Source organism: Pelmatolapia mariae, linkage group LG7 (assembly GCF_036321145.2).
Source record: "Pelmatolapia mariae isolate MD_Pm_ZW linkage group LG7, Pm_UMD_F_2, whole genome shotgun sequence".
NCBI classification, from domain to species: domain Eukaryota; kingdom Metazoa; phylum Chordata; class Actinopteri; order Cichliformes; family Cichlidae; genus Pelmatolapia; species Pelmatolapia mariae.
Genome location: NC_086233.1, coordinates 52857344 through 52872362, shown reverse-complemented (window position 1 = coordinate 52872362; position 15019 = coordinate 52857344). Strand labels below are relative to the sequence as shown.

The following is a 15019-nucleotide window of genomic DNA, read 5'->3' as shown; positions in this document are numbered from 1 at the left end:
GACAATATCCCATATATTCTAGGGAGAATATGACCCTAATACGATCACACAGTTAAACCCCGAATGCCTGTGATCTTTTGTTTTCTGAATCTCAGAACAAACGAGAAACTAGGATCAAATATTCTTTTACTAAATTATGCATCTCATCTCTTTGCACTTTGGGCAGTGCATCCTCAACACGGCTCCATACAGGACTCAATGTTTATATTGTCATACTAAGTGAGACATGAATATTTAATATTTCATGTTGCTTTCTAGGGATATTTTTGCTTCTATCGTGTGTCCTCTTTTGCTCCCACAGACTTCCAAGAACAGTAAGATTTTAATAAATGGAAGGCTGATAAGAGATTAACAGTCTGCCACTTCAGGGAGTCATCGAAAGGGTCACGCTGGGAGCCTCTGAGCTCACACACTGAGCTTTTTGGGGTTTCTTTTCTGTTAACCATGATTCCTGGGCTGCAGAGAGCAGAGGAGACTCGCACAGTTACTCATGGCTGAGACAGGGGAACCATATCTCAGAAGGAGCACGAAAGTGCTTGTGGTCTCGTGCCAGTGCACAGTCGTTCACTAAAGGTCAGCAGCAGCTCACACCTCATTTTCTCGCAGACAAACAACCAGGAAGGGAAGTGCTCTGAGGATACTGAGGTACCATAATGCTACCCTGCCTGTCAGAGCAACTACATCATGATGAAAGGTTGAAAAGAACAATTAAATGACTTACTTATAGAAAGCTTGATTCTCCACTCCACACTTCCAAAGGTGCTTGCATGCCTCCGGTGTGGGTGCAAAGTATGTCAAGATGATCTTTTTGTCCTGCACGTTGAAAATAAGTGGGCGTGCAGGACAATATAACAAATTCTGATGGAAACTTTCTACAGACACAACATGCTTTTTCCAACAATTCATGCTCTCACCTCCTTCTGATTTGCATATATGTGAAAAGTCTTGCCTTCAAACTTGAGTTTGGTCACCTCGTTCCTGTCCGAAAGACAATGCAGCACAGTTACACGTACAGCAAGCACAAACACAAAGCCACAGCCTCTTTAAATATTCATTATAGTTCGCATAAACAGTCACAGATATGTTTTGGATGCCAAAATAAAAAAGTGTTAATATTCCCTGCAGACAGGGAATGGAGAGAAAGGGAAATCTGAGTGCTGCTGATGGCAAGCAAACAAAGCAATTAGCCTAAATGCTGCAAACATATTACGTAATAAGTCTGGCTGCATAATCATGATGGTAACCTCTTGACTTAAAAGCATGCAGGTAAAAGTTTAACAGAAATGCACCATGCTGTATAGACTTTCATTTAACCAATGAAGCATTTTCCTGAATTCAATTAAGCTCAAATCAGCTGCAAGTACAAGCTCCTAGTATCTCTTCTTGATCTAGTTTGCAGTTTAGCTGCTGTAATTAGCCATCTGTGTTCATGCGAGCCCCTGGCTTGTGTCACAGGTAGAGGCAGATGGAGTCGCTCTGTTGACTGTGACTGTACATCCAGCTGCTGTGCACACGCTGTTTCATGTAGATTACTCTGCATAAACTCACACTCTGCTAAAAATAACAAATCAACCAACAATTTCCCTAAACTCACCACAACTCACAGATCTGCTGTGAGTTGAGTACTCAAGGAGTGCGCTGCGATTGGCTCACATGAGAAAATGTTTCACATTTGGCTCACCATTTGAGAAAATGAACTCTCTTGTTTCCCTGAAGCACCACAAAACCGAACGGCGTGAAGGCAAGAAAAGCAGGGTTCCCAGACACATCCTGAAGCACACAAAACAATTTCAAAATAAAACTTAATGAGATAAAACTGAAGAGGATCCCAAAGGAATATTTAACCATTCAAGATGGACAGAAAAGCATTTACAACATGTCTAAAGAGAGCAAAATAGTAATTTTAAAAAATGCCACCCAACCTTGCATGGATGTGGATCAACACCATACGTCTCCAGCATCTGAGCTTTCTGTAGGAAATTTCGCTCTGATGTTTCAGGTTTCTGTCCACTAAGAGAGATTTTCTGTGTCAGTCCACCACAAAAATTAAAAATTAAATATCGAGATGTCTAAATTTGAAAAGGCTTGGAAGAGAGGAACGAACAAATACATTTCCAATAATGAGATCTACTCGTTTAGTGAGACTAAAAGAGGTAAAGATGAATAGCGCCCAAACAGATCAAATATGAACACAAGATCAATTGAAGCAAATAAACTATAGGATGACAAAAAACAAAAAGAAACACTTATTATTGATGTCAGCTTCTTTCTGGCTGTCACATTAACCTCAGTATTCAGGGCAGCTCTGTGCTTACATGGTATTAAGTAAAAGACACACCACTAGTGGGCAGCAGTGTCTCATACGATTTGTCCTCCTCCCACAGCATCAAAAGTAGACTTTTGCAATTCTATCTCTACTGTGACTCAGATTATTTCTTTAAACTGATTTTAATTTTTTAATTTTTGTTTTACTTGCCCCCTATATGTTCCAGACACCTTTAACTATTAAACAACCTCAAAATAATGCAAGATAACATGGTGGCTCATTCATTCATTTTTAAAAATGATGCAGATGAATGAATGAAATGCTTAATCAGCTCAGCAGCTGTCTCCAAAGTGTTTTTTCCTGTGCCTCTTCATGAACCCGGTCCATCAGATCACTTTCACTGCTGCTTATCAGGTTAATGCTGTGGCTAGGACCCGTCGCTAATAACTGTTCAAATAAAGGGCAAGCTACAGTCTAAGTGCTTTTCTCCGCTATCTGCTCAAATAACAGATGATAATCTGTCTATCCAGCCCAGTGCAAACCATTGATACCTCATCAAGCCAGTCAATTACATAAATGTCAAAGCAAGTCTAGTGTTTCTTTTGGCTGAGCGATTGCAGGTCATATATTTTGGCTCTTACATCAGCTCCGTCTTGTGTATGTCCGCAATCCTTCGCTCCAACTTCTCCGAATGTTTAGGAAAGAACTGGAACTTAGAGCTATAACCTTCAGGATGCTTCCCAGGGTCGTAATCACCGATCTCAGCTGGAGGGGGAATAACAAAATAAAAAAGATTTAAATTTTAAACATGTCCACAGACATTCATATCAGATAGACGTTAGATTTAAATGCCAGGGGAGTCGGGCTAAACATGGCCAGGTTTGTTTGTGGTTCTTGCCATTTTGTTCTCCCTTAGATGACCCTGATGTTGATTCCTCTCTGCAAAGAGGAGCTGACCAGGCAGCCTATGTTTAATTCATCAGACCATCTTCCTCAGGAGGACCTGCCTCCCTGTGAAGCCAGCTGAGACTGTGTGTGTGGTTCAAAGATGACAAGATGCCAGATAACAGCTTCAAAGACTTTATAACAGAGTGTGATTTTCTTGTTCATTACCTCGCAACTGAGGTGATTATCATACGGTACAGAACAAGCTTTCATTGTTTGTGAGTAGTTTGCTAAATCACATAGAGCGAAAAGTTCATTGCATCACATTAGGGAACTCTCTGAGGAGTATTTTTCGTTCTTGTGAAAAAATCCTCAGAAAATCTATTTTGCTTGGCTGGCGGTGTTTATCAGGACGGTGCTCTATGAGGCACAGTAAAACAGAGGTTGAGAACACAGTGAGAAGCAGAGAGTGGTACAAGAAATTTCCATCTGTCACTTTTCATTACCTTGAAGGATGTAGGCAGCCAGCATAGCCGCATCCGAGGTTTTGCACAGGAGCCGACCGTGATAGAGGTCTCTCTTGAGTTGCAGGAAGACAAGATATCTACAAAGGACAAAAACTACGTCAGCTGCTCTCACTGATTATAAGAAAACTGGTCATAAATACAGCTGATTTTCTCAGTGAACATTAGCAGGTAAACAATGAAGCAAGCAGGAATGGCAAACCTGATTTACCGCAAAGGCTACACGTTGTGTTCGTGTTCCCCATGGGTGGTTTGAATATTTCTTTTTGATTTAGTTGAAATGAGGGTTTTGTTTTGGGTGAAATAATGGCAGAAAGACCTCGAGGGAGAAGCTGCTACTGATCCCGCTGTGCTTTTCTTAAAATCTCCTGCCTAGTTTCAGGCTCATCGAACCAATCAGCTCCTGAATCGCGAACCTTAATGATTTGCAGCAAAGATGATGATGAATAATAGTAGAGATGAGTATTATTATTACTACCATTATCATTACTGTTGTTATAGTTAGAGGTGAAAAAAAACACTGAAACCCCACCAAGACCTGCTTTCTTTTCAGTGTCTAGAACATTTCCACAATGTTTTCTTTTCTTCTTTTCTTTTTTTTTTTTAAATGGAGACATCCCATGTTGTTCACATGGCAGCAGATTCACAGACCCTTTTAAAAATATGATGAGTAAACTGCACACACAACAACATCCCCAGCTATTTGGTGCTGATGGCTGCTGATCTTTTGATTACACTTCAAAACATCTGCACACTGATATGAGCACTAATGAGCATAGCCAACTAATTCTTTTATACATAATAGCAGATTTTCACTCATGATTATAAAGGGCTGAAAGAAGGATGTCAAGGATGTTACTGGGATAAAAATATTGCCTATATTTAGTAAGTTAGAATCAAAGTAGAAGTGCAAACAGGTGAAGAGAGATGCTATAATCATAACCATACCAAACTGTGCTAAAAGAACAGTTCTGCGTAATGGACAGTGAAACGCCACTGCATTAACTTATACATGGAATAGCCACAAGGACTCACATCTGCCATCAATAAACAAACCAAAAAGGAAACAGGAGGCAAATAAAACTGTAGGCTGATGTCAAACCAAATCTGTTATTACAATATAAATTCAACCGACCATGTTGTTAATCTGGTACTCCCATTTTTGCTTTTTTTGCTGTTGTTTTTTTTGTTTTATTGCAGGTGGTGAAAATTAATACCATGCTACAATGAAGATAACCTGTAACTACAAATAACACTCACTGGACACTTCATAAGGTCCATCTTGTCATTGTGGTATAGATTCAACAAAGTGCTGAAAACATTCCTCACACAGAGGTCCATACTGACGGGATAGCATCACACAGTTTGTCTTTTGCACATCCATGATGCGAATCACTAAGATGATCCAAGCAGGAGATGAGTACACTGTGCTCATAAAGGGATGGCCATGGTCATCAACAATACTCGTGTAAGGTGTGACATTTATACCACGCTCAGTTGGCACTAAGGGGCCCATAATGTCCCAAAGTGTCCCCTTACACCATTACACCACAACCAAAAGCTTGAACCGGTGATGCAAGGCAGCATGGATCCATCCTTTCATGTTGTTTACACCAAATTCTGATCTGAATGTTACAGCAGAAATCCAGACTAATCAGACCGGGCTGGTCAAGCTCAAAGCAATCTAGTCAAGTTTCACTGTGTGTAAGGCAGCGTTGGTCGCTTAAAGCTGAAAACTCTGCAAACAATGAGCATCTGAAAAATGACAAGCTAATGTCAGCATAATGTCAAACCTACATGAGACGATCAATCTGAATGATCTAAAACAACAAGCACATAAACATCTGAAGATAGTCGATCCTCAAAGTCACTTAAATCACATTTTTTCCCCATTCTGACGCTTAGTTTGAACTTCAGCGGGTCGTCTTAACCATTTCTACCTGCTGAAATACACTGAGTTATTGAGATAGCTGCCTTAACAAGCAGTTGAAAGGGTATACCTAATGAAGTGGCAGGTGAGTGTATTTTTATCTCTTATCAAAAAGCTGCCTATTTTGCCTTGAATTTAATTTGGTATTAACATAGTGTCCAAACAGTCCAATTTCAATGAGTGGGCGTACACAGTGAATGAGCATGCAACTGATTATTTGTCTTGTCTGTGGTCTGCACCATGCTCTGCCCACTGCACTATAATAATAATAATCATGAACTCACTCCTTTCTCTCTAATTCATTTCCACTTTCAATTAGAAACCTTTGCCCCCATCTCATCTACTCATCTATTCTTTAGGTACAATAGAAAACATGAATGCATCTTATTACACAGCAGAGAGAGAGACGGAGCGGACCTCTCTCCTGTCAGTAATGAATACAAGTGCAAACTGACACCGTGTGAACTCACAGCTGTTCGGTCCGAGTGAAAGTGTTACTTTCACCAATTTAAAGTGATACGTTATTAAGACAGGACTACATTTAAAGAGGATTATTACATGGAGAATGTGTGCGTTTGCACAAAAATCGTGCATGATGTCGCTTTTAATCTTCCAACCATTAACTTTCAGCACTGCCAGAGAAGGCTGTTACATTCCTCTGAAATGGTGTTCTGTGTAATATTCATCGTTGTAGACGGTAAAGTGCTCAAGCATTTTAATTATGAAAGCACATGAATAATGTTTCAGAAAGAGGCATGTTTGCTCAGTCTAGAAGTTTCACAGCACAAATCTAATCTGAAGAAACAAAACAACGTCCCAGCACAGCTGCCATCTCTCTTCTTTCCCTCTTTTCATCACTGCTAAACTGAAATGAATGCAAACTTTAGCTTTAGAAAAACAAAAAAAACACAAACAGCCTTTATCAACTCATCTGAAGTGAAAGCCACCACAGGGGGTCATACCTAGTGATTTCCTCCTTGAGGGTAGCAGGATCAGGAGGGTAGAACTTAACTCTCAGACACATGGTGAACGGAGGCTGAGCTGGAGGAAACAAACAGGAAATATTTAAGACATGTGCGAGGATAACTTCAATAATTGCCAACAATCAGCAGAAACGTGAAATCTGACAAGTGTTTTTAGAAATGTCTTTGGTCAAATTAATTTATAGGTCTTTGTGTCTCTTGATCGATGCATACACTCTGTCACTCTGCTAAAAATAACAAATCAACCAACAATTTTCCTAATATATTAACCTAACATTAACCAAAAGACTGAATTCAAAATGATTGTGCTGCGTGGAGGAAAGGACATTATTCTTCAGCATGACTGCTGGAAAATATACGCTAATTGTCCATCAGTGTATCTATGTAATTCAAGTTGATGAGTAAATTAATTAATTGGACATTTAAATCAACTAAACTCGTCATCTCAAGAGTTTGTTATCAATTCTAATCTTCAAAATTTGTTTAAAAGGACTCCTCAGTAAGAGACAGGTTGAACATACCGGTAATTGAATTTAACGTGTTTTATTATTACACTGCATTCATCCATAAAAATATAACCTCTTCAACTATACAAGGCAGAAGAATTTTTGGGAGAAATATTCAGATCTAAATGCAATATTGTACAAAAAATACTGTTAGAAAGTCCCCCTTTTAACTGTTTCCATGAGGAAACTTAGATTATTACAATTATAATCTATAATAATCTCTTTTTTTTTATCCAGATGAAAGTCTTACTGAGATAATAAAAACATTTTATAGAGTAACCTGAACAAGGAAGCAGCAAAGATGTAACTATTAGAAACATAAAAATAGAAATACAACTGATACATCAGACCAAATGACTAAAATTTAAAGCACAGTTCTTCAGACTTGAACAAACTGTTTACATTCCCCCCCTCGACTGATAAATACGTATCACCTTTTTTCATTGCAATAAATTACTTAAATGACTAAGCAACAAGCTTTTTCTGTTGCTACATCAAATGTACATCATATTGCTACGTAATGTACATTTTATGCCATTTTAAAAGATTTCCCAACTTATTTCAAAGCTTCTTTAATTATAAAGACACAAAAAAGTAACTTGAAGTACTTACATTTCATTTGCTTTGCAATTGACTTTGTGAACTCCAACCAGTGCTGCATTTGACATAAAAACAGACAAATACAAATGTCACAAACATCCCCTGAGAGTAATCCACACATCAGCTGTTACTGCTGACAGTTTTTCGGGGAAAACCTGCTAACACCATGTATAGTGTCACAGCGGTACAGATTGATCAGTGCGATAAGCGAATGCTGCATTGAACCTAAAGAATTTCCAGAGGTTTCTTTAATGACATCATCAAATGCTTCAGGTAAATAAAATAATTATGGAAAAGTAATAGTTAATGTTTCCCATTCCCTTTAATATTAAATGTTTATTCTTTATTAAAGCATTCAAAGATATATATAACTCTGATTTACTCAATAGAATAATACTTCAATTAGTTTATTCAGTCATCTGACATAATAGATTAATGACTGCAAGTTAAGCAGTTTAAACAAAGTTTACAATTTGTGCATAAAAAAGTGGCTGAGCAGGCAGGAATAGCCAGAAACATTTTAAAGGTACACTTTAAAGTTACATTTTAAAGCTACACTCTTGTATTCAAAAGATGAAAAAATAAATCATACCTGTAAAAGAGAATTTTTGAAAAGCAACACAAATGACACAGTTTTATTTTATTATAATTAAAATTGATCCATAATGTGGCTTCAACAATAGAAATATATCTCATTTTAATACTTCATTTAAATAATAATAATTATAATGACGTTTTTCAGCAGCTTTGGTAATATTCTATCCCCCCCAAAAAATCAGACTTTAATTTTGTTTTGTTTATTTGCATTTTTTAAATAATATGCCACACTGATGATCTTTTATTATTATTATTATTATTATTATTATTATTATTATTATTATTATTATTATTATTATTATTATAATAATCACGTTACATTAGAAAATTAAATAAAATACACACATGACAATAATACCTATAAAGCATAAATACCTTCCACAAGGTTTTTTTCTTTTTTTTTTTTAAATTTTGTTTTCATATGGAGGAGATTCTTGAGAAAACAGGAAGAGCCCGGCTGGCTACACTTGTGTGTTTCTAGAACGAGATTCAGATCCTGCATTTCACTGGAATCGTATTCTCTCTCCATCTTTCTCTGGTGTTGTCTTCTCGCCAACCAAACCCACCCACAGCAACAACCACCAAAATAGACCTGAGTGACAGCATAGGAAATGCAGCATCAGCAGAACTTGGTTCTTGTCTGAAGAGCTACAACATGATCTGTGAACATGTTAATACTTCATGAATCCAGCAGTGCAACTATATGCCTCACAGCAGAAGCGCCCAATGGGACGAGCTTCAGTCTGAAAGGTGGCGTGAGTGAGAGACACCGAAGAACACAACTTTTTACTCTGGACCACAATCTCGCTCTAAATCAAAAACATTCAAATTTTAAACTGCAGGCATGCATGTCGTTTTGACACAAAGCAACACAGTAATGTGTGCACAAAGTCACTCTTAGTTCACATTCAACAGCTTCTGCTTTTAAAAGTTTGGAAGCCAGAGATAAAACAAGGCAGTTTAAAAACTTAGCACTCTAGTTTCAACTCAAAGACTATATACTCTTTCACCAGAAGTAGGAACTGCCTCTCTACTTTTAAGATTAGGCTTACAACTTTCTGTGACAATGAAGGACCCGACGACCACAACGTTGCAGTCTTTCAGCGTCTTTTATTTTCCAGTTTTTAAAGGTCCATCTTTCCAGCTGCCCCATTTCTGTAGCACATACCGCTCACCCCTCCGGTCCCAGCAACATTCTTAACAGGGTAGACCTGATTAGGTGATGATGTCAGGTGTGTGAGCCGGCCTCCCCTGACACCACACCCTGAACCCACTGCTCCACCCCTCCCCTGCAGCTGAGCCACAAACCACACCCTGCCACATTGTCCTTTTTCGATAAAGCATATGGTTAGAGCAGGATCAGGTGACCCTGAATCCTCCCTTAGTTACGCTGCAATAGGCCTTGGTTGCTGGGGGTTTCCCATGATGCACTGAGCATTTCTTCTCCATTTACCTCTTTTCACTCACTTTGAGTTTATAGGCCACTTTGCATTTAATCATTAGTAATTATTAATCTCTAGATCTCTTCCACAGACTGTTTTGTCTCCTGTTTCCCTTCTCTCATCTCCGATCACTTGCTGCAGATGCTCTCTCTCTGAACCTAAAGCTTCTTCCTGTTAAAAGAGAGTTTTTCCATCCCACTGACGCTCACTATCACTAACTGCTTGCACAGTTGTCTGAGTGTTGGGGTTTTCTGTCAAATTATTGCAGGGTTTTACCTTACAATATAAATTCCCCTGAGGCTATATAAATAAAATTGAATAAAATTGAAAATTATCTAAAATACCAACGGAGGAATTTTCTGAGGAGCTAGAAAATGTCCTTTCTTACTAACAATTTCAATTTAACAATAACTAACGCAAACACGTTAATGTATATGTCATAACATATAAGATGTACGGATGGATGTTAATAACATTTCACTGATACTATTAAGGTCAGATCATCTTCCAATCCCCTTATTGTCCCCTGATCATTTTTTATGTGCAAAAAAAAAGTAGGAATGCAAAAGTTTTCAACATCAAAACAGCTTTCTTAGCAACAGACTAACGTGTGACTCAGATGAGGTGAGTTTCATGTCACACAAACATACTACCATTTATAGAAAACGTTTTAAATATTTGAGGCTTATGATTCCAGTAAATTAAATAATTTTTAACATCTCAACTTTAACTGGTTCTCTATTTCCCTCTGTAGTAAACAATGGGCCCATTAGGCATTAGCTGAACTATCAAGACTCAAAGCTCATGCAAAGAGATGAGACTAATTAAAGATAATCTCATCTGACCCCCAGGAAGAAACAGATGCCTTTCGCCTTAATGATATTGTGTATTTCAAGGATGAGCATTTCTTTCTCTCAGACTAGATTTTAATTTTGTGAAAAGTACCTTACTAAGAAAACCATAAATGAAATGCACAGTAGTATAAGCACAAAAAACCTCTTGCCACATTCACAGACGTAAACACTTACCCGCTGCTTGTCTGGATCCACATATCTGATGCCAAAATAGTCTTTTTCCAGTAAGTTGAGGTGATGGCAGATGAGGTCAAACAGATATTGTCCCTTTGCATCCCGCTGCAATAGAAGAGCAGAAAAACTGATATTCAACAGCACCAAATCACATATTCGAACACATGGCCCAAAAAATTTCAGCCAAGAAAAGATAAGCCTTTAAAATGAGAAATATTTCCTGCTAGAAGAATGCGTCGCTCACTCCAGCAGATATATCTTGGATTCATCTAATATTAATACGAAGCCAGAGCCATCTGAAGTGTCTGGAATAAACCCCATCACACAGCTTAAAAAGAGAAAGGATTAAAAGTGATGAGGTCTTTCTCGGGTTTGCTTATATTTCTGAGTCTCACAAGGAAGCTTCCCTCAGAGCAACGGTTCTCAAACTGTGCAGCAAGGCCCACTGGTGGGGCATAGAACCACTACAGGTGGGACGCTGAAGACCAGGGGAAAAATATGGAGTGAACAGTGAATAAATATCACGACTGGGGGACTTTCTTTCTGAACACGCTGTTTGGAAAGCTAACAAATGAAGACAGAAGCAAAAGAAGCAAACTGAGAGTTTCTCAGTATAATTGTTTAGCAGTAGAAGTGTTTTACACACCTGCAGACATCTGCAGATTTAATTTGCCAATACATTAAAAGTGACTATTACAACTGTGTGCATCGCTACAGAAAGTCAGGCAGGATAATAATTGAGTGCGTGGGTGACATACGGTACAATTTCATGGCATATTTTGTGGGAAATACATAAGAACTGAGCAACTAAACTCAAATAACCTCAAATAGCAGAGCTGAAATTTTAAGCATATTCAAAATCCTTAAATGGCAGGAGGTCAAGTACATTTAAAAAGTTTTAATTAAGCATGTGAAACTGAGCTGTCTACGACACTTCAGTGTCTCGGCTTCTGTGGTATTAACGCGTTACATCAGAGCATACGCCTAGTAAATGTGACGAGGTTAAAAGGTTGGTGATTAATCAATATCGGGAAGACAGCACCATTAATCCTAAGGCTACTCCAGTGCTGTCACTGCTCAATAACTACCACCCTGACTGGGAAACATGAGGCCAGGTACAAGATCACAGGGTTGACTTAATGTGGAACTTTAGCCTAAACCTCAAGTCCAGAAAGGTATAAAACAAACCAAGTCAGGCTTTCTTTGACTTAGCGATTCCACTACACCTAAACCTCTAGTTGGAGATAACGGGTATAATGATGGTGGTTATTTAATTTCTCTCTCCTTCAGGCTCTGTGCACACTCATATATAAATGGGCATTTTACACATCATATGACTCTATGATGTATGACCCCTTTGAGCTCCGCCTACTCCAATCAAAGAGCTTACCACATGACGATGATAAAATCTAAATTAAAAAAAAATAATAATCTAAAGAACATAATAATCCTGGAAATTAACATTTCAGTGAATTATTTTACTGCTCAGTGCGCACACGGTGCTGCTGCTTAATGCTAAGGTGATGGCTACACATTAGAGTTCTTAACTTTCAAATTGGATACATTTAAACGCTGCTGTACCACAGCCTCATAAAGCAGATGTGGAAGTAGCTTTAGGTTGTCTGCAGATCAAAGTGAAATTTCATTGATTGAACGGGTATTCTTGGTGTGTGTTCTGTGTTCTTGTAGCTGTAGTTCCAGCAGTATAAAACATATTCCAGCACAGAATCTTTAAAACATGCTGTAAATAAAGGAATCGGTGAAAATGTGGAACTTAGAGAGCAAAAAAGAGAAAAAAAGAGAGCAACTCTTGTGACACACAAAACTCTGAATTTCAGCTCGACATTTCTTATCTTCACCTTATTTTGGTTCTTTAGACCATAACTTCACTGCTTTAGTTGCATTACAAATTACACATCATATTGTACAGTGCCTACGTGCAGAATGTAATGCTTTTCAGCTAATAAATCTTATGGACACTGCTCTCAAATCCAAATAATAAGAAAAAGGAAGCAATCAAATCTAAAACAACACCCAGCTCGTGTCTATGCCTGAATCAAATTGACTGCAGTCTTCCTAGTATTCAAGTCTCAGTGCTCACAGTGACTAATGAGGGGGTCAGCTGAGGTGAAGGTTGAGCACCCACAGTCAGCCGTCTGTCTTATTCCTCCTCCTCCTTTGCCCCGTGAAGGCAAGTAGAAGCGTTCCTGGCAGCACACTCCTGCATGTCATTACTCCGGCTGCAGATAACAGGCACTTCATTAGGAAAAAGGCTTGTCAATGCCGAGCTTGTCGCTTACCCACCATGACTGTGTGCCAAATGCCCATTGGAGTTCTGTGACTGAGGGTAGCTGACCTTTATGCAGCGAGACTGGGGGGTTGCATGGGTGCTCGCCACTGTCACTTCAAGATTATTACTTTGTTGTATTATCACTAACCGATCTGACGTGCCTGTTTGAAAAATGGAACAGCAGGAACCCCTCAGTCTGCATGGACACTATCACACATAGGGTTGACAAATTAATGAAAAACCAATAATAACATGCCTTAGTAAGAAATTTTTAAGTGTGCTGTGAAACTGATTCTCCAAGAGTCTGGATCTCTCCTGGAGGGATTAACACCATTCTCCCAAAATATATTTCCTCATTTGGTGTTTTAATGGCTCCACAATCTCCCCTATATGTTGACCCAATCAGTGACCACTGTGGCTGTGACCACTGCCTTCCTCTACAGATGATCACTTAGAATAACTTTATATTGATTTGCAGTGGCCTTGGAGCCAATCCATGCCACCAAAAATGCGTTTGGGGTTAGGGATAAACACGGTTTCCCAAGAGTTCAAAATTCAGAGTTTCAGTCCTTAAACAGACACACAAGTAAAGCAACAATGATCTAAATTACTAAAGCGTTTAGGCACCATTCCAAATCTTGGTTTTATTACTGGATCCTAGAGCCAAGCTCAAGGAAACCACAGACAGCAAGAACCCAAACACATTAAAAAAGCTTCTTTAACAGAAGAGTCAGACAGGACATCTGTTCTTTTGTTACATGGAAAGAGCAAGTTTGTTTAGTATTCAGCAGCAATCTCATGTATGTCCCTCCTCTCTTGCTCCCCGGTGCCCTCTACACAGCACAGCTGCATTATCCTCCCACCACTCTCTCTAATTACAAGATAGAGGTGATTGCAAGAGAGAAAGAATGTCCTGAAATTTCTAATTAATTCTAATGAACCACTTCCTCGCTTTGACTGCAATTTTAATATAGCATTACAGGAGCCACAGCAGACTTACAAAAGGTTTTATTGGTATAAACCTGTGGCAGAAAGAGTTTCAACACAGCCAGGGAAGCAGGTGTGACCCTGTGATCTCTGACGCCTGATCGTGTCGTGTCTATGGGCTCAAAATGTGGTCATAAATATTTTGTACTTGTAAATCAGTTTTGTATGTGTAAAAAGAATTTGTGTGTGCGTAAAAAAGATTTGTATGTGTAAAAAAGATTTTTATGTGTAAAAAAGATTTGTGTGTGCGTAAAAAAGATTTGTATGTGTAAAAAAGATTTGTGTGTGTGTAAAAAAGATTTGTGTGTGCGTAAAAAAGATTTGTGTGTGTGTAAAAAAGATTTGTATGTGTAAAAAAGATTTGTGTGTGCGTAAAAAAGATTTGTGTGTGTGTAAAAAAGATTTGTGTGTGGACTTTGCCAAAAAACCCCTGCAAGTTACAAGTACGGATTTTGACCCTATTTTTCTTCCTTTCATCTGATTGGTCAATGTCATGTCAATCACAAATGTAACAATCCAATCAGAGAACAGATGGGTTTGGCTGTCGGAGGGGCACTTTTTTTGAACTGCAGGTCTTTGAAGGGAATAAATGCCCTTTTACATGCCAACTCAGCGTTTTCCTTCATCACCACGAAGGAAAACAGTCTGTGGTCTGAGTTTGGTGATTTTTGTGTCACAGGTCTATGTGCTTAATACAGGGACTTCCACAGCCTTTTCAACAGCGCTGCGGACCGCGGGGGGGGGGCGGGCAGTGTTTTGGAAATGACAGTCTTCATTACAAAGCTTTCTTCGTTATGAATTAGCATATATGTTTTTATTGAACATTTGAAGAACCAGCAAACCCCCCCCCCGAAACTCTTGTAGAGGACATAAAGTCAGAGATAGAAACGACAAGGAGCAGGTGCATCTAGTACAGGTAGAGCTGCTGCAAAAACCCACAGAGCCCAGCAGCCAGCGCAACAAATTCTGGATCCTTTGCTT

At 38.7% G+C, this 15019-nt stretch overlaps 1 protein-coding gene across 4 annotated transcripts in view; it reads right to left on the bottom strand.

Moving 5' to 3' along the window:
- Positions 1 to 15019, bottom strand: part of LOC134631397 (FERM domain-containing protein 5) — a 68932-nt gene that overhangs the window by 11964 nt on the left and 41949 nt on the right. For 3 of the 4 annotated variants that reach the window (XM_063479683.1, XM_063479686.1, XM_063479687.1), the window contains exons 2-10: positions 10762 to 10866; positions 7707 to 7749; positions 6568 to 6646; positions 3658 to 3755; positions 2908 to 3031; positions 1923 to 2010; positions 1682 to 1770; positions 915 to 978; positions 722 to 813 (exon numbers count right to left, since the gene is read on the bottom strand). In XM_063479683.1, coding sequence (XP_063335753.1) covers positions 722 to 813; positions 915 to 978; positions 1682 to 1770; positions 1923 to 2010; positions 2908 to 3031; positions 3658 to 3755; positions 6568 to 6646; positions 7707 to 7749; positions 10762 to 10866 — 782 coding nt within the window. The remainder of the gene's footprint in view (positions 1 to 721; positions 814 to 914; positions 979 to 1681; positions 1771 to 1922; positions 2011 to 2907; positions 3032 to 3657; positions 3756 to 6567; positions 6647 to 7706; positions 7750 to 10761; positions 10867 to 15019) is intronic. The other variant, XM_063479684.1, reaches the window with a different exon arrangement.